This window comes from Gopherus flavomarginatus, chromosome 4 (assembly GCF_025201925.1).
Source record: "Gopherus flavomarginatus isolate rGopFla2 chromosome 4, rGopFla2.mat.asm, whole genome shotgun sequence".
Lineage (NCBI taxonomy): Eukaryota > Metazoa > Chordata > Testudines > Testudinidae > Gopherus > Gopherus flavomarginatus.
The window spans coordinates 85,214,955-85,241,481 of record NC_066620.1 but is presented as its reverse complement, the minus strand read 5'-3'; the positions used below and the strand labels follow the sequence as shown (position 1 = coordinate 85,241,481).

The window sequence follows — 26,527 nt, the reverse complement described above, 5'->3', positions numbered from 1 at the left end:
GAGGAGTTTACCCCGGGGTGTATTTGTACCACATTACACGTTCCCGCCTCTGCCGCCTCGGTGAGCCGGGCAGGGGCAGCAGGGGGCGCTGGCCGGGGGCTGGGTTCGCTCCTGGGCTGGCCTTGCGGCGATAAGCAGGAAGCCGCAGCCCGGCCCTTATCAGCGGGCGACAGGCTGGGCCGGGCCCCGGGCTCCGGCTCTATGGGCTGCGGGGAGCCGCAGCCGTAGGCGCCTCCTTCTCCTGCGCCGCGCGGCAGAGCCGGGAAGCAGCAGCAGCAGCAGCAGCAGCACCACCAGCGAGCCTCCCTTGCCCCATGGCGGGCTACGCTCCCCGCCTGCCCCTGCTGCTGCGGAAGCTGCCGCCGCCCTGGGCTCGGGCCGCCCGGCTCCCCCCGAGCGGCGCCCGGCTCCTGCTGCTCTCGGCCGGCAGGTGCGGGGCCCCAGCCGAGCCCGGCCCCTTGCGCCTCTTCCGCGGCGGCGCCTCCCGCTCCGCGTCCTCCCGGGCGGCGGCGGCTGCGGCGGCGACCGGGGAGCCGGAGCGGACGAGCGGCCCCCGGCGAAGCGGGAGATACTCGGAGTTGAAGAGGCTGCTGGCCCTGGCGCGGCCGGAGCGCTGGAGACTGACAGGTACCTGCCCTGCTCCCTGCTGGCGCCGCCTGCCCCCCAGCCAGTGACTGTTACCTGCCCCAGCGCCCTGCTGCCCTATACTGTCAGCCACCCCAAGCTCACTGTGACACCCGCACCCCTTGGCAAAGGGCCCCCCATCTTCACAGTCAGCTGTCACCACAGCCCGGACAAACTCACTGCACCCAACATGTGTCTTACACACTTAGCCACAAAGAGGAACATGGAAGGGAGGTAACCTGTCAAAAGTGAGAATCTTTGTGAGCTGTGTGCCCAGGTAAATAATGAAGGAATAAGGTGTTCCTTAAAAGTATGCTTTATAGACTTGGAGTAGAAATTAGTCTGGGTAATGGCCCTTTTGGGCAAGGGGGATTTGTCACCCTGACTAACCTGGCTGGTGATGCAATGCAAGGCTCAATTGTTTAGCTTTGCACAATGGTAAGACTTTGAATGGGACACCATCAGAGGCAATGGCAAACAACTGAAATGCCTTAAAAGTAAATAAGAAACATTACAACAGGACTGGGGTTTGCTCTGTTTGCAAATAGAAACGAAAGGCTGCTTTCAGGAGGGAGTAGCACTCTGTATCCTTTCACTGAGGAAACCCCTTGTGAAACAGGGCTGCTTTCATAAATGTTTGGATCCTGGTGTTTGGGACACGAGCCAACTCTGCAAACAGAGTGAACTTTGAGGGGAAAGGAGGAACCTACTTTATGAGATAAGAAAGATAACTCTTGATAAGTGTAGGCCCAGGTTCGCATTATGGTTTTGTTTTATATTATAATCTTTTATTTCTATCATTCTTGTTTCTGGTTAAATCCTCATTCTTAAATAAACTGTCTCTTGTTTTATTATAAGTGCTTACAAGTGTTACATGGTTTAAAGGAGCTGTGATTTAAGGTAAACTGGGGTACGCTGCACTTTTGGGTGCAAAGGCTCTGCGATTTCTGTGAATAGGCAATGTCAGGCTCGATATCACAGGGGAACAATTCAAAGGGACTCGGGGATTGGAGTACACCTATTAACCTGAAAGGTGAAGTTAGGGCTGACAAAGTCCAAAAGAGAGCGCTTGAGTGACTGAAAGGCTGGTGGTGTAACGAGCCAGCTCCCAGAAAAGGAAGACTACCTCTCACTGGAGGTAGGGAATAACAGGATGACTCAGGGTATGTTCAGGGCCGGTGCAACCATTTAGGTGGTCTAGGTGGTTGCCTAGGGTGCCGAGATTTGGGGGTGCCAAAAAGCACCCCCAATTTTTTTTTTAAATAGTTGAGCAGCCGCTGCTGCTGGGACAGAGAGGGAGTCTGAGCCCCCGCGGCAGCCCAGGGGGTCCCCTGGGTCAGGGCGCCCCCGCGGCAGCCCAGGGGGTCCCCTGGGTCAGGGCGCCCCCGCGGCAGCCCAGGGGGTCCCCTGGGTCAGGGCGCCGCCGGAGGGGGCGGCAGGCAGCTCCCGTGGAGCTGCTGCAGTCATGCCTGCGGACGATCGGCTGCTCGCGCGGCTCCGGTGGACCGCCCGCAGACACCACTGCGGCAGCTCCACAAGAGCCGCGGAGCTCCAGACCCTCTGCAGGCACCACTGCGGCAGCTCCACCGGAGCCGCGGGACCAGCGGGCGGGGCGGCGAAATTGCCATCTGCCTAGGGCACTCAAAACCCTAGCGCCGGTCCTGGGTATGTCTACATTATGAAATTAGGTCGATTTTATAGAAGTTCATCTTTAGAAAGTATCAGAGGAATAGCCGTGTTAGTCTGGATCTGTAAAAGCAAAGAGTCCTGTGGCACCTTATAGACTAACAGACGTATTGGAGCATGAGCTTTCGCTGGTGAATACCCACTTCGTCGGATGCATCCATCCAATACGTCTGTTAGTCTATAAGGTGTCACAGGATCTTTAGAAAGCGATTTTGTACAGTCGATTTGTGTATGTCCCCACTAAGCGCATTAAGTCGGCAGAGTGCATCCTCAATACCATGATTAGCATCGACTCACGAAGTGGTGCACTGTGGGTAGCTATCCTATAGTTTCCTCAGTCTCTTCTGCCCATTGGAATTCTGGGTTAAGTCCCAGTGCCTGATGGGGCAAAATGTTGTCACGGGTGGTTTTAGGTACATGTCGTCAGTCTCCTCTCTCCCTCCCTCCCTCCATGAAAGCAACGGCAGACAGTCATTTCGTGCCTTTTTTCCTGGGTTACCGGTAAAGACGCCATTGTACAGCAAGCATGGAGCCTGCTCAGCTCACCGCTACTGTTATGAGCATTGTAAACACCTTGCGCATTATCCTGCAATATGTGCAAAACCTGGCTAGGAGATGCCAGCACGAGGACGATTGTGAGGAGGACATGGACACAGATGTTCCCTGAAAGCATGGGATGTGGCAATTGGGACATGATGGCGGCAGTGGGGCAGGTTGATACATTGGAATGCCAATTCTGGGCCCGGCAAAATAGCACAGACTGGTGGGACCGCATAGTGTTGCAGGTCTGGGATGATTCCCAGTGGCTGCGAAACTTTTGCATGCATAAGGCCACTTTCCTGGAACTTTGTGAGTTGCTTTCCCCCGCCCTGAAGCGCAGGAATACCAAGATGAGAGCTGCCCTGACAGTTGAGAAGTGAGTGGCAATAGCCCTGTGGAAGCTTGCAATGCCTGACTGCTACTGGTCAGCCGGGAATCAATTTGAAGTGGGCAAATCTATTGTGGGGGCTGCTGTGATCCAAGTAGTTAATGCAATCACTGATGTTCTGCTATCAAGGGTAGTGACTCTGGGAAATGTGCAGGTCATAGTGGATGGCTTTGCTGCAATGGGATTCCGTAACTCTGGTAGGGATGTGGGTTCCATCTATTGCCTCATCTTGGCACCGGACCACCTTGCCAACCAGTACATAAATGGCAAGGGGTACTTCTCAATGGTGCTGCAAGCACTGGTGGATCACATGGGACGTTTCACCGACATCAACGTGGGATGGCCGGGAAAGGTGCATGACACTTGCATCTTTAGGAACTCCGGGCTGTTCAAGCAGCTGCAAGAAGGGATTTACTTCCCAGACCAGAAAATTACTGTTGGGGATGTTGAAATACCCATAGTTATCCTTCGGGACCCAGCCTACCCCTTGCTCCCAAGGCTTATGAAGCTGTACACAAGCAGCCTGGACGGTAGTAAGGAACAGTTCAACTATAGGCTGAGCAAGTGCAGAATGGTGGTAGAATGTGCCTTTGGATGTTTAAAAGCTCACTGGCGCTGTTTGCTGACTAGGTTAGATCTCAGCACAACCAATATTCCCATTGTTATTGCTGCTTGCTGTGTGCTCCATAGTATCTGTGAGAGTAAGGGGGAGACACTTATGGTGGGGTGGGAGGTTGAGACAAATCCCCTGGTGGCCAATTTTGAGCAGCCAGACATCAGGGCAATTAGAAGAGCACAGGTAGGCATGCTGCGCATCAGAGAGGCTTTGAAAACCATTTTCATGACTGGCCAGGCTACGGTGTGATAGTTGTGTGTTTTTTTTCTCCTTGATGCAAACCCGCTCCCTTTGTTGATTTTAATTCCCTGTAAGCCAACCACCCTCCCCCCTTCAATCACAGCTGGCAAAGGAAATAAAATCACTATTGTTTTGAAACCATGCATTCTTTCTTTCTTAATTAAAAAGAAAAAAAGTGAGATAACTGACAAGGTAGCCCGGGTAGGGTAGGGGAGGACAAGGCCACATTGCTTATTGTAGCCACATTACAAATCAAAACTGTTTGAATGACAGGTTTCTCTTGCCCCAGAAATGGAGTGGCTGGGCACGTGGAGCCTCACCGCCCCCCGCCACGTTCTTCAGCGTCTGGGTAAGGATATGGAATTTGGGGAGGAGGGCAGGTGGTTGCACAGTGGATGCAGTGACAGTCTGTGCTCTTGTTGGCTTTCCTGCAGCTCCACCAGACACCTCATCGTGTCCGTTTGCTCCCCCATTAGTCTCAGCATCGCATTCTGCCTCTTCTCATTGCGCTCACTTAATGCTTTCCTAGCCTCTGCCATTGAATGCCTCCATGCATTCAGCGGTGCCCTATCCGTGCGGGAGGACTGCATGAGCTCAGAAAGCATGTCATTGGGAGTGCGGTTTTTTTTTTTGCCTTCTAATCTGCGATAACCTCAGGGACGGAGATTATAGAAGGAGCATAGAAACATTTGCGCCTGCAGGGGGATAAAAAGGGAGAGTAAAATCTAAGATGATACATTTGAGAACAAAAGGGAAACTCTTTCTAGTGAATCAAACAATTCACAGCAGACAGCACGTGTGCTTTAGTTACAAGGTCACGTTTTGCCTTTTATATTGAGCGCCTGCTGGTATGGTGACACATCACACACGGCTGGACAACAGAATTCGGTTTCCAGGCAGCCATGGTAAGCCAAAGGGTACGCGGGGTTGGCTTCTTCTGCCTTCATAACATGTGGGAATGTTTTCAAACTGCAGCGCCCTCCTTTCCCATAGCAAGCAATGCCAGTTGGGTTTGCCATTTAAAAGGAGGGGCTGCAGTTTTTGGGTGGATGTGCAGCACACACCTTCCCCCACCCCACCGTGTGGCTATTTTCTGGGATGATCCCTTTTAGCCAAGCGCAAACAGCCCAACATGAACGGGGTCCTTTTATTGTTCCCTTACAAAAATTCCCCTGTTTCAACCAGGTGACCATGAATGATATCACTCTACTGAGGTTAAAACAGAAAGATATACACCGAATGTTGCTTGAATGCAACCGAAACCCAGGACCATTCGCCCAGAGGATTCAGGGGGCCTGCGGTCTTCGGTGGCGGGGGGCCCCCGCTTCAGCAGTAATTTGGTGGTGGTGGGGTCCTTCCACTCCGGGACCTGCTGCCGAAGTGCCCCGAAGACCCGCGGCGGGGACCCCCCACCGCCGAATTACTGCCAAAGACCCAGCACTTCAGCGGCGGGAGGTCCTTCCACCCTGGAGTGGAAGGACCCCCTGCTGCCGAACTGCCAACGACGACCTGGAGCGGAAGAAGCTCCGGGGGCCTGGGCCCCGCGAGAGTTTTCCGGGGCACCCAGAGCAAGTGAAGGACCCCACTCCAGGGGCCCCGAAAAACTCTTGGGGCCCCGGGCAAATTGCCCCACTTGCCCCCCCCGGGTGGCCCTGCCATTCGCTGCCATGCTTTGTGCTGCAGTGATTCCAGACTACTTGCTATTGGCTTGGTGTGATAAAGTGTCCTACTGTGGAGGAGGAAATAAGGCAGCCCTCCCCAGAAACCTTCTGCAAAGGCTTTCAGAGTGCCTCCAGGAGAGCTTCATGGAGATGTCCCTGGAGGATTCCCGCTCCATCCCCAGACACGTTAACAGACTTTTCCAGTAGCTGTACTGGCCGCGAATGCATTCCAAGTCTTCAGGGCAAATAAAACGTTAAACACAATTGCTTTTAAACCCTGTAGTGTAGTTACAAATGTGCACTCACCAGAGATGCCTTCTCTGGCTTCAGGGTCCAGGATCCCACTCCAGGGTGATGAAAAGGTCCTGGCTGCCGGGGAGAACAGATTCACCACTTGCCTGCTGCACATTCTCCTCCTCCTCTTCATCCACAAAATCCTCCTCCATGTTGCGTGAGCCTCCCCCATTGCAGGTGTCCATGGGCAGTGGTGGGGTAGTGGTAGGGTACCGTCCTAGAATGCCATGCAGCTGATCATAGAAGTGGCATATATGGGGCTTTGACCTGGAGTGACCATTTGCCTCCTTTGTCTTTTTGTAGGTTTGCCTGAACTTCTTAACTTTCACATGGCACTGCTGTGTGTCCCTGTTGTAGCCTCTGTCCACCATGCCCTTTGTGATTTTGGCATATATATTAGCATTTCTTCTTTTTGATCAGAGTTCTGCCTGCACAGATTCTTCTCCCCATACAGTATCTCCTGTTCGGTCCATGCTGGAGCTCGTTTGTGATTCTAGGGGGGCTGCATGGTCACCTGTATTGCTGAGCTTGCCACGCTGACCAAACAGGAAATGAAATTCAAAATTTCCCAGGGCTTTTCCTGTGTTCGTGGCTAGTGCATCAGAGTTGAAAGTGCTGTCCAGAGCGGTCACATTGGAGCACTCTGGGGTAGCTCCCAGAGGCCAATACCATTGAATTGCGTCTGCACTACCCCAAATTCGACCCAGCAAGGTCAATTTTAGTGCTACTTCCCTTGCCGGGGAGGAGTACAGAAGTCGATTTTAAGAGCCCTTTAGGTCGATGGAACGGGGTTGGTTGTGTAAACCATTGCTTATAAAAATGACCTAATGTGACTAAATTCAATGTAGACTTGTAGTGTAGGCCAGGGTTCAGAGTCTTGGGTACCTCAAAACCCATCACACTCAGCCTCATGCCCCAGGCTATCTAATTCCCCAATTGCTAAATAGGTTCTATCATAGCTGTCTTTATGTGAGGACTCACTATTAATCTACAAACCACAAGCATGATGTCAAAAAGTTTATTAAGATGATGTTTAGAAAAAGTGAACAGTACAGAGTTTAAGGATAGAAATTTCTGGTTGTCAGGGAATAACATTCAGATTATCAAGAGGTGCGAAATTCGGCTTAAAGTCAAATGGTGTAAGGAATACATAATCTGCAATATCCCCAATTGGGGGTAAAAGGTTGACGGGTCAAAGTACAGACATTGAGATATGAGGGTATGTTGTTCATATAATAGCTATGTTCAGGTGTGGAGTATAAAGAGTGAATACGATGGTGAGGATGGATTGATTCTCATTTGGTGAGATTTAATGTTCAGTGAGTTTATGGTTACAGTTCATATCGTCCAATGGACACAGTCTCTCGGTCCCTTTCTCGTAGTTGAAGCACGATGTTGCTGTGGCTAACGCCTCCTGGTACTGTCGGTGGCCAGTGATGTGTTTGATGTAGATGTCCCTGGAACAATTTATAATCATTTAATGTGTAATTATAATATTTTATTTATTAATCTACAGAAAAAAACTAATCCACCAATGCTTGCATTTGAAGTAATTCTGCACTGTAAAAAATGCTGAAAAGTCGTTTACATATATGCTCCTTTTTTGTTTTGAGAGCACACTAAAAGAGCATGTCTTTTTTTTAGCAAAACAGAGACTGAGAGGATATAACTTTTCTCTGTAAGTACATTGGGGTTGAATGCCAGGAAAGGAGAGGAACTGTTTAAGGTAAAAGGCAATGTTGGCAAAGGAACAAAAATAAATTGGGTATAAACAGGCAATGAATAAATTTATGATGGAAATTAGAAGGTTTCTGACTAGTAGAAGAAGAGTGAGGTTCTGGAACAGCCTTCTAATAGAAGTATGGAGTGAACAACCTAATTACTGTTGAGACTGGGCATGTCAAATTTATGAGCAGGATTATATGACCATGTAGCCTGTGATAGCAGGGGGATTGGATTTGATAATCCATTTCTATAGCCTATGTTCTTTTTTGAGATACCAAAATGATTAATCTAAATTAAAATTAAAAACTGACATTTCAGTTAATTAAAATACTCATTTAAAATCACTAGAATGGCAAATGCAAAACTAGAACATTGCTTTTTAAAATGTTGCTGTTTGGAGGCCTTGAAGGAAGTTGATTTGCTGAACATTTAGGTTTGATTTTCCGTTTTTTGTTTTTTTTTTCTTTTTGTTAACCTCTTCCCAACTGACACCTTTAATGCCAGATTTTGGCCTGAAGCAATTTTTTTTACTGCCAAGTTATAAGCAATTGGCATCCTTTCGTCTGTGAGAGACCGTGGGAATTGCAGCCTGTGATGTAGATGGTTTGCAATGTCTCCTGTGACTAAATAGTCCAGTCCAAGATTTGCATGATCTTTGGCAGCTATTGCAAATGTATGTGTCTTGGTTGGGAACTGCTTGTTTCCTACAGGCTCGTTTCTTTTCAAGTTGTAGGAGCCAGCTTCTGTCATGGACTTTGATGCCCTAATGGAGATGATGGCACCACTTGTTATGATCACTTGCCAAGGTTTCCCATTGATTAAGATAGATTACAAATTACTTCATATCTCGCTTGCATGTGCCTTTATAGCGAAGCTTGGGACATCCTGTTGTTCTTGTTCCCTTCTGATAGCTCCCTATATAATATGTCCTTGGGTATGCATCCATCTTCCAACCTACTCAGATGGCCCAGCCAGCACAATCGTCTTTCCTTGAGCAGAGCTGAAACACTTGGTAAGTTTGCCCTTTGAAGAACCTCTGTGTTGGTGACTTTATCTTGCCATTTGGTGTTGAATATGTGGCATAAACAGCGTAGGTGGAAACTGTTCAACCTTTTTTCCTGATGAGTATAAGTTGTCCATGTTTCCCCATACATGAGAGTGCTGAGGATGCAAGCGTAATACACTAGCGTTTTGGTCTTAATGGTATGTTTTGGGTGGTTCCGTGATCTTTTAGTTAGTCTGCAGCCTTTCCAATGTGAACTTTTAGTTCAGGGATCAGCAACCTTTGCCATGCGGCCCATCAGGGAAAACCCGTGGTGGGATGGGTCAGTTTGTTTGCCTGTCGCGTCCGCAGGTTCGGCCGATCGCAGCTCCCACTAGCTGTCCCAGGCCAATGGGGGCTGCGGAATGGGCAGCCAGCACATCTCTGAGCCCACGCTGCTTCCCACAAACAGAAGTTCCCTGATTAGCACCTGCCAAATTATAAACACCTGAAAAACATTAATAATGAAAACTCCCGCAGGCATTTAATTACAGTAGAAGTAGCAAATACTGTTGTAGATGTGTCTGTAAGGAGAAAATTTCCTGTGATGTTTTTTCTTTTTTGTTCATACCTTACATTTTTTTAAATAAAAACCAACCAGGGTTTGCAACTATCTTGTTACTACTGTGGGTTGGGAAATTGACCCTCAAAGACTGTTTTCCTTGGTAGTACTTTTACTTTTATCTGAGAAAGTTTTTTGTGAGAAGACAGAGGCTTACTGTTTGGTAACAGTTTCACTGTACGAAACACACTGTGGATATAAAATGCTGGTTAATCTCTTTAGCGTTCTTAGCTGATACAAATGGCAAACAAATGTTTTAGTGTCTATATTAAAGTTTGTATGTACAGTTTTGTTTTATAAAAGTTAGACTCCTCAAAATTCCTTTCATACACATAACAATAGTGACATCTCTCAGGTGCAGCACCATTGCTTCAACCACTAAACTTTGTAGTTTAGTAATTTGGGAATATTTTTAAAGCACAAAACACGAGTTTTAATCATATTTTCATTAATGTTAATGAAAAATGTGATTACATGCCATGTTGAGAATTTACTCCATAGTTACTCTGTTTTCAGGCTGGATAAAAATCAATGATTTAAAAAAAATAGGATTTTTATGATTTAAATAGGATTTTTTTGATAAAATGCTTTGAGAAAAAACCTATCTAAAGATAGTTTTAATTAAAATACATTACAGCTCAAAAATACCTCATCATGGAATTGGGATTATAAATTCTAATTCTATAGTATGAGACAATATATTCATGTAATGTTTAAGAAAAGATTTGTAAATGAGTTCCAATCAGGGCCAGCTCTAGCCATTTCGCCACCCCAAGCACGGTGGCACGCTGCGGGCGGTGCTCTACCGCTCCCCGGTCCCGCGGCTCCGGTGTACCTCCCGCAGGCGTGCCTGCGAATGCTCCATCGGAGCCCAGGACCGGCGCTAGTATTTTTAGCGCCCTAGGCGCATGGGAATTTCGCCACCCCGCGTTCTGGTCCCGCTGCTCCGGTGGAGCTGCCGCAGTCGTGCCTGTGGAGGGTCCCCTGGTCCGCGGCTCCGGTGGAGCTGCCGCAGTCGTGCCTGCGGGATGTCCATCGGAGCCGCGGGAGCAGTGGACCGTCCGCAGAAATGCCTGCGGCAGCTCTACTGGAGCCACAGGACCAGGGGACCCTCCACAGGCACAACTGCGGCAGGTCAACCAGAGCTGCCTGCCGCCCCCCCCAGCAAAATACCGCCCCCCAATAATCCTGGCGCCCTAGGTAATTGCCTAGGCCGCCTAGATGAAAGCGCCGGCCCTGCCGGAGCCGTGGGACTGGTGGACCCTCCGCAGGGACGCCTGCGGGAGGTCCACCAGAGCCGCCTGCCGCCCTCCCGGCAACCGGCAGAGCGCCCCTCGCGGCATGCCGCCCCAAGCACGCGCTTGGCGCGCTGGGGTCTGGAGCGGGCCCTGGTTCCAATAGTTCATGGATTAGGGACCCAATCTTATGGGGTTCCAAGGGCTTCTGTATAGATGATTTAGGTTAATCTTTCTATCTACCCAATGAGACTCAGTGGTCAGTCTAGAAGATACCATCAGAGATGCTTAGTTTTGCAGTTCTCAAACTGTGGATTTGTGTCTCCAGAGATAACATGCTTGTTAACAACAAAAATGTTTTAAAATAAATAAATAATATAGAGAGGTGAGAAATAACAGACCTCAAGCCTATTGTCCCTCTGCAAATTTGTGTACACAGAGTCAGTCCCTTACCTCTCTCTTAAAAATGCAAAGTTTCAGAAAGTTCAATGAATAGAAGATTGTTGGGGTTGGAATAGATCTGGATAAGGAGAAGAAGTCTGGTGGTAAATGTGAGAAGGGAGGGACAAGCAGTAGAAACCAAAGTGAAACTTTTGAGCAGCATATTCCAGGAGTCTTGAGGTCTTTCTGAGTGTAGCCTTCATTGATTTGAGATCTACCATACCATTCTCTCACTAGAAGGGAAAACCTATAATGGCAGCAGGCTGTAAAAGAGACCCAGTTTGGGAATAAGAACCATTCAATAAATATATGTTTGCTGCTGATGTTTTAAAGAAAATCACACCAGTGAACTGGGGGAATTCACTTAAGCACTTGGATTCAGAGACTGTTGAAGCGAGAATCTCACTTAAACAGTAGTAGCTTTTTCTGCCGGTGTAGAAAGAATATTTTCTTCCTTTGGACTAATTTATTCCAAACTGAGAAATCGTTTGGGACCTGAAAAAGCAGGAAAGCTTGTTTTTCTTTTCCAGAGTATGAACAAACAGGAAAATGAAGGTGAAGACAACTGAGTTAGCTGAAGAAGCCAATACTTTTAAGTTTCTCATGTTGACTTGGCTGACATAGTCGATTGTATTTATTTATTTATTTAAATATTTCATTTAACTATTTCAGTTAAAAACAATTTTAATAAAAACAAACTTAATTTTAAACAACTTGAATGTTTAACTAAATTCAAAAATTCATATGCTTGTTTTGTGAAAATATTAAATGTTTGTAGTTGAAGAAGAAAATCCATAATACATAATGTTGTTGTTTTAGTTAAATAAAACAGTTTAAATATCTGTCTGTTACCTTATAGACTAACATTAGTCTATAAGGTGCCACAGGATTCTTTGCTGCTTTTGTCTGGTGATGTTCTCTTCGTAATACAGCATGGCAAGAAAATCCTCCAAATATTAATGATTAACTTGTTGAATTGGAGAGAGTTCACCTCCCAATGACTTCATAAATATCTGCTTCAATTACCTTTGGTAAATGAAATAGCCAATCATTTATTCTTTTTCTGGTAAAACTAATCTGGCAAGTTTTCAAAATAAATGACTTAAAATGTATCATGTGTACCTTCTACAAATGAAACCTACATCTATCTCAGAGTTGTGAAGAATATGTATTAAGGTTATAACAACCAACAATTATGCACTTTTATGTAAAAATCCATGATTAAATCGAGTCTTCCTGACTAGTGATTTAAATCAAATCAACCCTGGTTGTTTTGTACAATGAAGTTACAGGGTTCTTAATTCTGTAATGTCTCCAAATATTAAGGAGAGTGACTACTATAAAGAAGATAGCTTCAGGACTCCTGTGTTTACCTGGTTGCATGTGCAAATGGTGCCTTTGGCTGTCTAGGATGGCATCTTGATCACAGAAGTTAAGAATAGAAAATATGAGCTCAAGATCACAGGAGTTAAAAATAGAAAAGATATATGAGATCAAGTCCAGCTCCTGGAGAGAGAGGATGTATTAATTAAACTGATATTATGCTTGAGCTTACATTGTGTTCTAGGTCACTCTCATTTGTCTTTTACTTTAGTTTCTTCCGCTTTTCCTCTTGGCCTTTTCCCATTTCGTTTGTCTGCTGTGTTTTATCCAGTCCTACACTCTAATTACTTGTAGTTCCATTCCTGACCTGCGTGCAAAACTAGAGGTATCCTGTTTTTGCTTTCCATTGATAGTGTCTCTTTCCTATAAATACTCAGTGCTTATTTGCTCAGAGTAAAAGACAAGTGTTTCCCCACCAGGCTCTTCTGCAAGTGAGTAATGTTTTGGAATTGTGTGCTCATTCACCATAATCACTTCTTCATAAGTAGGGCCCTACCAAATTCATGGCCATGAAAAATGTGTCACAGACCATGTAATCTGGTTTTTTGTGTGCTTTTATCCTGTACTATACAGATTTCCTGGGGGAAACCAGCATTTCTCAAAATGGGGGTCCTGGCACAAAAGGGAGTTGCAGGGGGGTCAAAAGGTTATTTTAGGGCTGTCGTAGTATTGCCACACTTACATCTGCGCTGCCTTCAGAACTGGGCGGCCGGAGAGCGACAGCTGTTAGCCTGGCGCCCAGCTTTGAAGACAGCACCCTGCTGTCAGCAGCACTGAAGTAAGGGCAGTACCGTACCATGTCACCCTTATTTCTGCACTGCTGCCTTTAGAGCTGGGTGGCTGGAGACTGTCGGCTGCTGACTGAGGGCCCAGCTCTGCAGGCAGCTGTACAGAAGTAAGGGTGGCAATATCATACCATGCCATCCTTACTTCTGAACTGCTGCTGTTGGCATCTCTGCCTTCAGAGCTGGGCTCCTAGCCAGTAGCCGCTGCACTTATCTGCCAGCTCTGAAGGCAGTGCCACCGCCAGCAGCAGTGCAGAAGTAAGGGCAGCAGTATCACAGCTCCCCTCCCCCTACAATAACCTTGCGACTCCTCTCGTCTTCCTCGACTCCTTTATGGATCAGGACCCCTACAATTACAACACTGAAATTTCAGATTTAAATAGCTGAAATAATTAAATTTGTTATTTTTAAAATGACTGTAAAATTGACCAAATTTGTGAATTTGGTAGGACCCTATTCGTAAGTGACCATAAAAAAATATTGCTATCACCACCTCCTGGTTTGTGCTAATAATTATCTTATTTACACTTCAGTTGTGGCAAATTACACTTTTTCATTCTTCTAAAAAGCTGCATAAAATTGCAGTAAGTGGTTGTTTTCATACCTTTGTATAGCAAATTTCAAACCCTATAAAAACATAATTTTTTGGAAAAAAACCTTAAAGTTAAGGAACAGTATTATTACCAATTTATCCATGTTAATTTTTCAGACTTACACTCTGTATCGTTGATCTTGTTAAAATTAATCTAGTATATGTTTGTTCAGTAGTTTGTGATTTCTGGATGGGGTCACTTGCCTTCCCCTTCTGCATCGTACCCAGTGTGTTCAGGACCCGCCTCACTCCAAATCTCCCTGAAATTAATTTGAAAATGTTGGTCAATATGACTGCACCTTAACCTAAATTCACTGGTGGCATGATTTGTCCTTTTAAAATCACATTCTCTTTTAAAATATCTTTCTCCCCTATTGCTGTGAGTACAATCCAACCAATCAGTTTCCCCTGTTCATATAATTACAAAGGTGAAACAGTTCACCTATATAGAAAGTGCTATCAAATAAACCAGATTAGCTTAAAAACAACTTTTTTTTTTTAGCATGGTGTTTTTTGGTTTTTTGCTACAATGTTTTGTTGGTATTACTAACAAAGGTATAAAGTTTTAAAAAGTAATTCAATCAGCAGTGTGATTTAAGGTGGTAGTGATCCTTTAAAAAGAAAATTGTGGTAATGGAAAAGTGCATTGCCTAATTCATTTGATCTTTCTTGCAATTAGCTGATTGTTTAAAAATTAATGTACTCAACTTTCTCCGGGGAGATGCTTTTGTCACACCAAAAGCTTTTGAATAAGTTGGGGAGATAGTGGATAACAATTAGATTTATGTGAATTATGTGTGTTTTTATTCAAGTTCATATTTGCATTATGCCCATTTGAAACATTTAATGGTTAAAATAAAATAGAGGTAAAGTAGTACTTCATATGATACTGTACTCTTGAAGGTTTCTTATTTCAGTCCCAATGTTGGTATTTGGAAACTCACTGCATTTTTATTATTGAGATAGACTAGCTTATATCTTAATTAAGGGAACATAATTGACATTTAAAAAACAAACGTGTTTGAAATAAATTCTGTACCTATTATTAACACCTCTTACCACTAAAATGACATACCATAAATGCCTAATTTACTCGTAACCCTTCATATATTTTGTTTATATCATGTCATGTTCTGATCTCTCTGCCAGACTTTGGAGCACGTGAATGTCTGGTGTTATAGGCTGAACAACAGCATGGAGTCATCTGCATATTGTTGGCATCTGAGCCCATAAAGTTTCACTACTTCTACTAGCAGATGCTATTGTGTAGATCCCTATAGTACGCCGCAGGTAAAGGAACCAATGACACAACTGCTACCGTCTGGATATGTCCTGTGAGGAAGAACTCAACCAGTTTCATAGTGTGTTTTTGGATCCCTTCCTCTTCTCTGAGACAGGATAATAGTATCTGTGATTGACTGTACTGACTGCTGTGGGGAAGTCAAAGAGTATGGGTATAGATCTTTTCCTTTTTTCCATGGAAAGAAAAAGAGCAGCCATCAATACTAATACTGTTCCAGATTTTGGCCTGAAACCCGACTCTAGGATTGTCATAAACAGATAGCTAAGGGTTAATGTCTCTTTCACCTGAAGCACCTGACCAGAGGACCAATCAGGAAACCGGATTTTTTTCAACTCTGGGTGGAAGGAAGTTTGTGTCTAAGTCTTTGTTTTCTGTCTGCCTGCTTTCTCTGAGCTTTGGAGAAGTAGTTTCTACTTTCTAGTCTTCTGTTTCTAAGTGTAAGGACAAAGAGATCAGATAGTAAGTTATATGGTTTCTTTTCTTTGGTATTTGCATGAATATAAGTGCTGGAGTGCTTTAATTTGTATTCTTTTGAATAAGGCTGTTTATTCAATTTTCTTTTAAGCAATTGACCCTGTATTTCGTCACCTTAATACAGAGAGACCATTTGTATGTATTTTTTCTTTCTTTTTTATATAAAGCTTTCTTTTAAGACCTGTTGGAGTTTTCTTTTCTGGGAAATTTCAGGGAAATTGAGTCTGTACTCACCAGGGAATTGGTGGGAGGAAGAAATCAGGGGGAAATCTGTGTGTGTTGAATTTGCTAGCCTGATTTTGCATTCCCTCTGGGTGAAGAGGAAAGTGCTTTTTGTTTCCAGGACTGGGAACGGAGAGGGGGAGTCACTCTGTTTGGATTCACAGAGCTTGTGTCTGTGTATCTCTCCAGGAGCACCTGGAGGGGGGAAGGGAAAAAGGATTATTTCCCTTTGTTGTGAGACTCAAGGGATTTGGGTCTTGGGGTCCCCAGGGAAGGTTTTTCAGGGGGACCAGAGTGCCCCAAAACACTCTAATTTTTTGAGTGGTGGCAGCAAGTACCAGGTCCAAGTTGGTAACTAAGCTTGGAGGTTGTCATGCTAACCCCCATATTTTGGACGCTAAGGTCCAAATCTGGGCCTAAGGTTATGATATGGTGGCAGCGGTTGGGATATAGACAGAATCCAGAAGCCAGTAGGAATATTATATTTTTCTTTTCTCTGCTAAGGGCTTTTTAGCAGAGAGAAACAGTTTGGTTTTAAAAGGGAACCAGAGAGAATTTTTTTTTCTGCTCTCTCTGGCAGTTTGTGGCTTGCATGTTAAGCAAGAAGCCATTAAGGAGCTGTTACAGGTCTTTTGTCATGCAATAGCACTCCCATTAGGAGTTATTACCAGCACTATATACATGCAAATAAAGTGGTTTTTCTGGTTTCCTTTCATTGAACATTAGCTAGAGAGAGAAAGGGAAAAAAGCATTGTTGCTAGGCAGACTTCAGGAGGCAACAGAGAACCTGCAGTTCTGAAAATAAACACCAGAGGGAACCCCAACACAAGAAAACAGGAATCATGACTTCTAAGGCAAAAATTGAGGCAGAAGAACAAATCAAAGAGGCAGCACACAAAAGAAAACTAGAAGAAGAAGAGGTGGCCTACCGAAGGAAACAAACAGAAGAAGAGGCGGCCCACCGCCGAGAAATGGAAAAACAACAAAAAGAAAATGAAGAGAAGGAAAAACAGAGAAAACATGAACTGGACTTGGCAAAAGCTGGGCTGCATGTGCCAGCCAACCCTAACAACCCGGCGCCAATTATTGCTCCACAGCACAGGAAATTTCCCACCTACAAGGCAGGGGATGACACCAAGGCCTTCTTGGAAAATTTTGAAAGAGCCTGTCTTGGGTACAGCATCCCCGAAGACCAGTACATGGTAGAATTAAAGTCACAGCTCAGTGAACCTTTAGCAGAGGTGGCAGCTGAAATGCCTGTCCAGTACAAAGGCTGGTCAGGAATGTGGACTTTTGCAGTCTATGACAATTATCCTATCCCCATGCTACTGGGGGAAGACTTGGCCAACCAGGTGAGGCGGGCCAAGAGAGTGGGAATGGTTACACGTAGCCAAACCAGGCAAGCTTCCAGACATAAGGATCGAGGCTACTGATGTTGGACAAATGTTTGAAGATGTCTCTGCTAGCTTCTCAACATATTTATGAAGGCAAAAAGGATTAGTAATACAATAACTCCTCACTTAACGTTGTAGTTATGTTCCTGAAAAATGCGTTAAGCGAATCCAATTTCCTCATAAGAATTAATGTAAATGAGGGGGTTAGGTTCTAGGGACATTTTTTTACCAGACAAAAACACACACACACACGTTTTAAACAAACAATTTAATACTGGTACACAGTGATGATGATTGTGAAACTTGGTTGAGGTGGAGGAGTCAGAGGGTGGGATATTTCCTTTACTGCTAAATGATGAACTAGCAATTGGCTGAGCCTTCTAAGGGTTAACTCTCTCATGCTACAAGGCAGTAGGAATAGTATGCACATTTCCCCTTTAAGTACACTGCCTTGTTGATTAGATCAGCTTGCTGAGACTGAACAGCTGCAAACTCCTTCTGTCCTGAGCCCTGGTGTGTCCCCCTGCTCTATGGAAGGCAGAGTGCAGGAGCAGGGGTGAGAGGGACACCCTGACATTAACTCCCTTCTTCCTTCCCTCCCCCCTGCACAGCAAGCAGGAGTCTCAGGGAGCAGCTCCAAGGCAGAGGGCAGGAGCAGCACATGGCAATGGGGGGAGGGACAGCTGCAATTGCTAGCCTGCTGGGCAGCTGCTGCACAGGGAACTTAGGGGAGCGGGGAGGTGATGGAGCAGCTGATAGGCGGGCTGCTGGTCCAACCTGGTTCCAGATCCCTACCCGCTAGCTGCAACGGGCTGCTCTTCTTGCAAGCAGTAGACAAAGCAGGCAGCTGCCAAAGGATGTTAGAAGGGAGCATTACACAACTTTAAATGAGCATGTTCCCTAATTGATCAGCAACGAAACAACATTAACCGGGACAGCTTTACTTAAGGAGTTACTGTAACATGGATTACTTGGTTTTTCACCTTCCAGACAATGTTTAGATGTATTGTTTAACACATTGTATCTAGTATTTAAATAAATGGAATAGTTCAGTAATCAGTAGTTTACTACGCTGGTAATATTTACTTCGTTAGTTTACTTTGATACTAGTAAAGAATTAGAACAAAACCTGCACCAATGATTAATGAGGAATAGTTGATTGAAGCTGAACCCAAGCAAGACAGATTATACTGCTGGATAGAGGGGAGTGCTTTGAAGAGTTTGTAGACCTGCATTTCAGTTCCTTGTCTACTCTACAAAAACTTTTGAAAAAATAACACTGGAACCCCTAGCATAATTAGGCCACTGGCTGCTGACTATTTCCACCACTGTTGTTTAACCTAGCTGGTAGCAAGTCTAATCTGCATTATGCTGAAAAAGGTGTCAGCAGCCACTGGGCTTGCTAAAATAGGGTTGGTGTTAGTGAAAAACTTGTCTAGAACTTCCCTAGCATAGAGAGGGCCCAAGGCAGTGAAGACCTCACCTCAAAGTGAGAAACACTCTCTGTCTCATAAACATTCCAGTTCTTCCATGTTGGGCAGTACAGACCTTTCAAGATTCAGAAAAGGAGCCATTGTGGCTTTTGTTGCTCCCTGTACTTGCCATAATTTCCCTTGCAAAATAAGGTGCCATCCAATTGGAGGGGAAAGTTTGAGCGCAGACGAATTCTCTTCGGTGCTCATGAGAAAGAAAGCAGCACACAACCACCAGAGTTTTATAAAAGGCGGCTGATGTAGTAATAGATGGCTGCAGATGCTGCTCTGACAAGATCATTTTTCCGCTCACTGAGTGTTCTTTCAAGAATGCGTATACCTTTTTGTTCTACTACGTTCTGGGTTATGGATTCTGTTTGACTAAACCACCAAGACACACAAGCTTTGTCTGCAAGAGGGAGCTGTATGTTATTCTGCCTGTTGAAAATACATCAGGAATCTTCTGTATTAGGCAAGATGCTTTTTTTTCCCCCTTCCAAAGCATCTGTTTGTGAGAGACACTTTTTTGAAATAGGCTCTGCCACACCTTCCTGCATACAATTTTGTTGAGGCTGGTGCATTTAATTAGCAGTGTAAAATTGATTTTACAGCATTCTATTCAAGATTAAGAGCCAAAATAGAGCCCTGATAATACAGTTCTGGAGAACTCAAGTATTAATAGAAAGTAAAGGACAGTTTATAGGTACTATTAAAGTTTACACAAACTGAGTGACTTTTTTGTTTTGTTTCCAGCTGCTGTTGGCTTTCTGACAGTTTCCAGTGTCATCACCATGTCAGCCCCTTTCTTCCTGGGAAAAGTTATCGATGTAATTTATACAAATCCCGTTGGAGATGTCACCGACAGCCTGACCAACTTCTGTGCCTTGCTAAGTGGAATTTTTGTGTGTGGTGCTGCTGCTAATGCTATTCGTGTCTACCTCATGCAGACTGCAGGTAAAAATAAAATGGGGTCAGGAGACTGTCTCCCTTTTTGCCATAGAAATAATGTATTGTATAATGGTCTGAAAGAAGTCCCTGCAGCTAGCTGAGATCTTCTCTGACATAACCATCAGTGTACTTTATCACATAGGATGTGTGTGTTTTATGCTTTCCAAGAGAGTTGTTAATCATTTTTATTTGATGTTGAGAGAGATCTTAAAACTCATTTTGTATCGATTCTAGCATTTTATAACATTGTAGCATGACTTCTGTGTTGCAGAGCCTTGTATGAAGTCAGTAACTGGGTGTGTGTGTGTGTGTGTGTGTGTGTGTGTGTGTGTGTGTGTGTGTGTGTGTGTGTGTGTGTGTGTCTGGCTATTTCTGTATATAAAGTTTTGGTATGTCATGCTTTGCTGGAAATAGTCGTCCTTTTTGCTCCTTATAGGACAAAGAATTGTGAAACGACTGAGAGCAACTATGTTCTCTTCTATTCTGAAGCAAGAAGTTGGTTTTTTTGACAAAACCAGCACAGGAGAACTGATTAACCGCTTGTCTTCAGACACAACACTGTTGGGCCGTTCCGTCACCGAAAACCTTTCTGATGGACTAAGAGCAGGAGCTCAGGCATCAATTGGGGTTGGCATGATGGTATGTCTGTCATCTTCTGCCTCTCCCTTGCTACTCACAGCAGGTTCAAGGCTGTATAACTTGCTATCCAGTAATGGCTGTGTGTGTGAAGGCTCTGTAGTCTGCTATAAAAGCTGTTGTGCTTTGTAGAGGCAGATTTATTCCCCTGTTTTCTTAATATCTACAATCCCCTTTACACTTATAAAGTTTGCGGATGATACCATGCTGGGAGGGGTTGCAAGAGCTTTGGAGGATCGGATTAAAATTCAAAATGATCTGGACCACTGGTCTCCAACCTTTTTGTGGCCAGTAGCACATTCATGTTTTCAGAAGAGTGTGGTGGGCGCCAACAATTTTTCAAGGCTTATTTTGTATTTGTACATTAAATAATATGAAAAATATCATATTTAATATTATATAATATATGAATATATAAGATAAAAAAGGTAAGTTTACATGGAAAAAGTATTAATTAAATTATTTGGCAATTACTCTTTCACCTTACCATGTGAATTTGCTCTTTTTTATCTACCTGTAAGAAAAGTTAAGGAGTTTTTAAAAAATAAATATCATAAACAGTTTTCATCTTATTTATTTTAAAAAAAGTAAAACATTGTTGAACTGCTGGTCCAAATATATTTATTTATTCTTACTTTAACATAGAATGAAGCCTGCAGCCCCAGAGTTCTCTGTCTCTGGCAGGTGCAGGGCCGCAGCTTCTCTCCAGCTTAAGCCGCGGCCCCGCACCTGCTAGGGACAGAGAACACCGGCGCCCGCAGCCTGCAGCCCCGGAGTACTCTGTCCCCAGCAGGCCGAGGCCCCGGCTTCTCTCCGGCTTAAGCCGCAGCACCGCACCTACTGGGGACTGAGAACACTGGCCCCTGCAGCCCCAGAGTTCTCTGTCCCAGGCAGGGGCAGGGCTGTGGCTTTTCTCCGGCTTTGAAGCTGGAGAGAAGCTGCAGCCTCGCCCCTGCTGGGGACAGAGAAATGCGCCCGCAGCCTGCAGCCCCGGAGAAACTGAGAGAAGCCACAGCCCTGCACCTACCAGGCACAGAGAACACTGGCACCCGCAACTTGCAGCCCTGGAGTTCTCTGCCCCTGGCAGGCACGAGAAAGCGGCTTCTCTGCCCTGCTGGGCACTAGGCAGGTGCACATAAATGCCCCAGCGGGTGCCATGGCACCCGTGGGCACCACGCTGGGGACCACTGAGATAGCTAGTCCTGCCATGAGGGCTGGGGACTGGACTAGATGACCTCTCAAGGTCCCTTCCAGTTCTATGATTCTATGTACTCCATTGTAATAAACTGTGCCTGCAGCCAGTTACGAGTGTGCTACAAAGTGGATACTCACTTCTATATGACAAAACATGATAAGAGAGATGAGGGAGGAACTCTGATTGTGTTCTGTCCTTTTCTTTTTTTTTGAAGGATCAAAAATGAACCGTGTGCCACATTTCTTAGGTTTCCCTATTCATATATCACCCAGAATATAGCTGTCAAGTGGCATGCACCTGCATTCACTGAAATTGTAAATGGAAGTTTGGTCGTTGACTTTAATAGGAGCAGGAGAGGACACAAGGGGCCTGATCTAAAACTGGGTGAAATCATGTGCTTTGGGCCAAAGCCTCATTGAGCAGGGTCAGCCTTAAATATCAAATTACTGATAAGAATTTTGCAATGGCTAATAGACTGAGGCAATGGCTTGTGTGGATAGAATATCAATAAAGGGTTTCAGTGTTACTGATGCACAGCAAGCAAAACACTTTCTGGTGGTGGGTCAGTTACCTTATTTTTAGTACATAAAAAACTGACCCTTCCCTCTCCTCCCCCTGTTGTTTATCTAGACTGAACTTTGTTACGCTACCTTATCTCAGAGAATTGGTAACTTGGTGGCAATCCTTTTAAATAAGCATGGTGGTTTTCTGGTGTCTGTTGAGGAAAGACAGACAGGAAAAAGTCTCTTAATAAAAAGACAGGCTTTCTAGTTCGCCAGTGCCAGCAAAAGTTGGCAAGAGCTTTTACTTTCTAAAAACGTAAAGCATTATTTAAGTCTTAAAATTTTGTCTCTGATAAGATATGACTTTCAGTCCTCTGTTAAAGTAAATGTTATGGTCCTGCCCTTATCCCACAATATAGATTGTCTAAGAATAACTTCTCATTAATTTCCATGAGGAGTTCTGTTTAAAAATTGCTGACATGGTATGGTCCTACTAGGTTAACAGGAAAAAAAAATTACCTGGGGTGGAAAGGCTATTGTAAAAGTGCCTTACAGTCTATCATATTAGTAATACATTTGTAGGATCATTTTTAAATGTATCTGCAAAATTTTTATCCAGAACACTAGAAGGAAAACAACCAAATTAAATAACATGCAATAATAAAATTAACACTTTTTTTAAAAAAAGCCTTCTTATAGTATTCGGCTACTTTTGCATAGATGCTTTGCTGCTGCTTGTTAATTGTGGGTGAGGACCTTATAGTATAATTAACTAAATCCATTCTTCTGACACACAAGAAAAGTAAATAGGAATTACCTTTGCTGGTACTGCTAGATGGTAAAGAATATTGGTGATCTTTTCCATTCCTCAACCCCACTAAAATACTATGCAATATATCTGTTGTCTACATGCCCTTACACCAAACTTTCTCTTCAGTATTTCATTGTTGATGGTGATACTTTGCATTTCTCTAACACCTTCTGTTAAAAAATATGAAACCTTTTACAAATATTAAAAAATTAGGCTTTTTAGCACACTCGAAAGGGAGCTAAATAGCATTGTCATTTTACAGACAGGTTAAGTGACTTGGCCAAGCCCATACAGCAAAGAAGTGGCAGAGTCAAAATTTGACTCCAGACCTCTTGACGTGCAGTCCCTTGTTCTGACCAGTAGCTAACATTCCCCAAATGCAATAGAGGAATGGGCATTTTGTCTGTAAGAAGTAGAAGACAAAGGGAAGAATTTGTGATCACGCTAATTTTACAAACGTCTGTTGAAAGCAACCACACTGCATTAAGTCTATGTACTAGTGTATTTTAGCAAGACTTCTTTATTTGTATGCCAAAATATTAACCCCCGGACACTTACTTCTTCTAGTTTTTTGTTTCTCCAAAACTTGCTGCATTTGTTCTGAGTGTTGTGCCCCCTCTGGTTATCATAGCTGTGACTTATGGAAGATATCTGCGAAAACTTACTAGAATGACCCAGGATTCCCTTGCAGAAGCAACACAGGTAATCTTGTTAAGAAACTTGAGAGGTCATGATAGCTAAAATTAAGTTAAATAAATATTGTAGAGTTGCCGAGGTGCTGAGGATAAGAATACCTTTCATTGCCCTGAGTCAGACCTGTATCTCAGTACTAACATTCATTTTTTTAAAAAAGCTTTATCTACATTGTAGCATGGAGTACCTAAGATCATACAAGATTTAGGAATTCTGCTGACGAAAAGTTAAGGGAATTGGGTGCTTTCTCAGTATGAGGGGCGAAATGTTGACATATGAAATCTTATATGGTTTGGGACCTGGCTGTGTGTGGGACTACGTCTCTTCTTGGGCCATAGTATTGCATTTGAGATTACTAGAGTTGCTCCAGCTGAGCTTCTTAATATAAAAGGTAGCAGTCAGCAAGTCATTCTTTGTGAGTGGCCTTGGTCTTGGAACTGGCCCCCGCGCTCCCCCTTGGAGCCACCTGAGCCCAGATTTGTTAACCTTAAGGGCATGCTGCAAAGTTAATCTTTTTCTCGTAGACAATTGGCGAAGGGTTAAGATGCAAGTTGGAGGGACCTCATTATTAAAGGGACATTTTGTGGAAGAGGTTTTGTTATCTGTGCTGGGGCATTTATATTTATATATTGTAAAATAAAACTACTGAGAAGATGGTAGCGATCTCCTTTAATAGCAATGCTGGGGACAAGATCTAGCTGAAATATCCACAGCCTTCATCTGTGTAAGCCCTGAAATGTCATAGTTATAGACTCCTTGGCAAATTGACCTGTGCAGAAGAAAAATTAGCCTTTTGTTCATCTCTCCCATCCAAAAGAAGCTGATCTCTTTGAAAACAGGTTGGAGATTTCCTAACTAATGAGTACTTTGCCGCCTCATGCTTTGAAAAGGAGGTAAAATTGTACTGTTTTCCAGTGCTTTTGTTCTTGTAGATATGCTGCTCCCAAATCCTGTCTTACCTCTCATGCCGTAGCATTGTTCTGGCATAAGATCATGTTGGTGTCCATTAATAAGCAGTCTGATTGCATTTGGATACTTCTAGAACTAACATATTTGTTCATTTGAAGTGAAATTTACCCACTTAATTGGAATTAAGACTAGTTGGGCTAAATTCATACCAAAAGCAACTCCATTGAAATGAATGGCGTTATGCAAGCAACGAATTCAGCCTTTTCTATTTAATATAGTATATATCAGACTATCTGTTTTGTTTTTTCTTCAAGTCATAAGAACATAAGAACTGCAATACTGGGTCAGACCATGGTCCATCTTGCCCAATTTCCTGTCTCCAGCAGTGGCCCATACCATAGTTGCAGATGGAGCGTACAGAACAGGGTGATTATGGAGTGATCCTTGCCTGTCTTTTGCTTCTGGTAGTCAGAGGTGTAGGGTTACCCCAAGCATGGGGTTGCATTCCTGACCATCTTGGCTAATGGCCATTGATCGACCTATCCTCCATGAACTTATCCATTTCTTTTTTGAATCCAGTTATACTTTTGGTCATCAAAACATTCCATGGCAATGAGTTCCACCGGTTGGTTGTGCATCGTATGGAAAAAGAGATTCCTCTTGTTTGTATTAAATCTGTTGCCTGTTAATTTAATTGGGTGAGCCCTGTTTCTTGTATTATGTGAAAGGGTAAATGTCACTTCTCTATTAATTTATTTCCACACCATTTGTGATTTTATAGACCACTGTCATAACCCCCTTTGTCCTCTTTTCTAAGATGAACAGTCCTACTCTTCTTAGTCTTTCCATGTATGAAAGCCATTCCATACCTGTGATCATCTTTCTTGTCCTTCTCTGACCCTTTTCCAGTTCCACTATATCCGTTTTCAGATGGGGCAACCAGAACTGGACATTGAGTGGAAGTTTTCAGAGAAATATCCATGGTGACTAAAGGTCTTTCTTGCGTGGTAATAGCTAATTTAGACTCCATCATTTTTTGTGTTTGTGGAATTATTTTTTCTAGTCCACATTGCATTGCACTTATCAATGTTGAATTTCATCTTCCATTTTTATGATCAGTCCTCAGTTTTGTGAGATTCCTTTATAATTCATTGCAGTCTACTTTGAACTTAATTATCTTGAGTAATTTTGTGTTGTCTGCAAATTTTGCTGCTTAACTATTCGCCCCTTCTCCGTTCATTAATGAATATATTGAATAGCACAGGTCCCAGTATGGATCATTGGGGACCCCATTGTTCACATCTTCTCATTGTGAAAACTGACCATTTATTCCTATACTTTGTTTCTTATCCTTTAATCAGTTACTGATCTATGAGAGGACCTTCTCTCTTATTCCATGGCTACTTAGTTTCCTTATGAGCCTGTGGAGAGGGACCTTGTCAAAGGCTTTCTGAAAATCCAGGTACATTATATCTACTGGATCACCCTTTTCCACATGCTTGTTGACAGCCTCAAAGAATTCTTAATAGATTGGTGAGGCATGACTTCCCTCTAGAAGAGCCACGTTGACTCTTCCCCAAAAAACTGTGTTTATCCGTGTGTCTGGTTCTGTTCGTTAGTACAGTTTCTACCAATTTGACTGGTACTGAAGGTTCATTGGCCTATAATTGCCAGGGTCACCTCTGGAGCCTTTTTGAAAAATTGATATTACAGTTGAAACGTCAATTTGGGACAATACTTCAGGTTTGCTGTCCAAAAAGAATAGTACTGATGTGGGGTTCTCTTCTCCCCCCTTCCCCTCCTCTGCAGCAAAAACTGATGCAAAGAATTCATTTAGCTTTTCTGTCAAGGTTGTCTTCCTGGAGTGCTCTTTTAACATCTTTGTCATATAGTGGCTCCGCTGCCTTTTTAGAAGAGTTTCTGCTTCTAATATGCTTCCAAAAATTAATAGTAAAATTTTTTATTTTTTTTTATTTGTTTTTACCTTTAGCAAGTCGCTTCTCAAATTCTTCTTTGTTCTACCTTATACTTTTACTTGCCGGAGTTTGTGCTCCTTATTTTCCTCATTAGGATTTGACTTCCAAATTTTAAAGGATGTCTTTTTACTCCAATGGCCTCCCTTATGCTGTGGTTTAGCCATGGTGGCATTCTTT

General features: G+C 43.9%; 1 protein-coding gene across 2 annotated transcripts in view; it reads left to right on the top strand.

Annotated features, from left to right (window-relative positions):
- The first annotated feature begins 207 nt into the window (after nucleotides 1-207).
- Nucleotides 208-26,527, top strand: part of ABCB10 (ATP binding cassette subfamily B member 10) — a 42,810-nt gene continuing 16,490 nt past the window's right edge. Inside the window, exons 1-5 of one of the 2 annotated variants that reach the window (XM_050949084.1) lie at nucleotides 4,346-4,443; nucleotides 8,686-8,786; nucleotides 19,433-19,633; nucleotides 20,064-20,266; nucleotides 23,340-23,474. In XM_050949084.1, the coding sequence (XP_050805041.1) occupies nucleotides 4,361-4,443; nucleotides 8,686-8,786; nucleotides 19,433-19,633; nucleotides 20,064-20,266; nucleotides 23,340-23,474 (723 nt within the window). In that variant the 5' untranslated portion in view covers nucleotides 4,346-4,360. Of the gene's footprint in view, nucleotides 628-4,345; nucleotides 4,444-8,685; nucleotides 8,787-19,432; nucleotides 19,634-20,063; nucleotides 20,267-23,339; nucleotides 23,475-26,527 lie in introns of those variants that run through there. The other variant, XM_050949083.1, reaches the window with a different exon arrangement.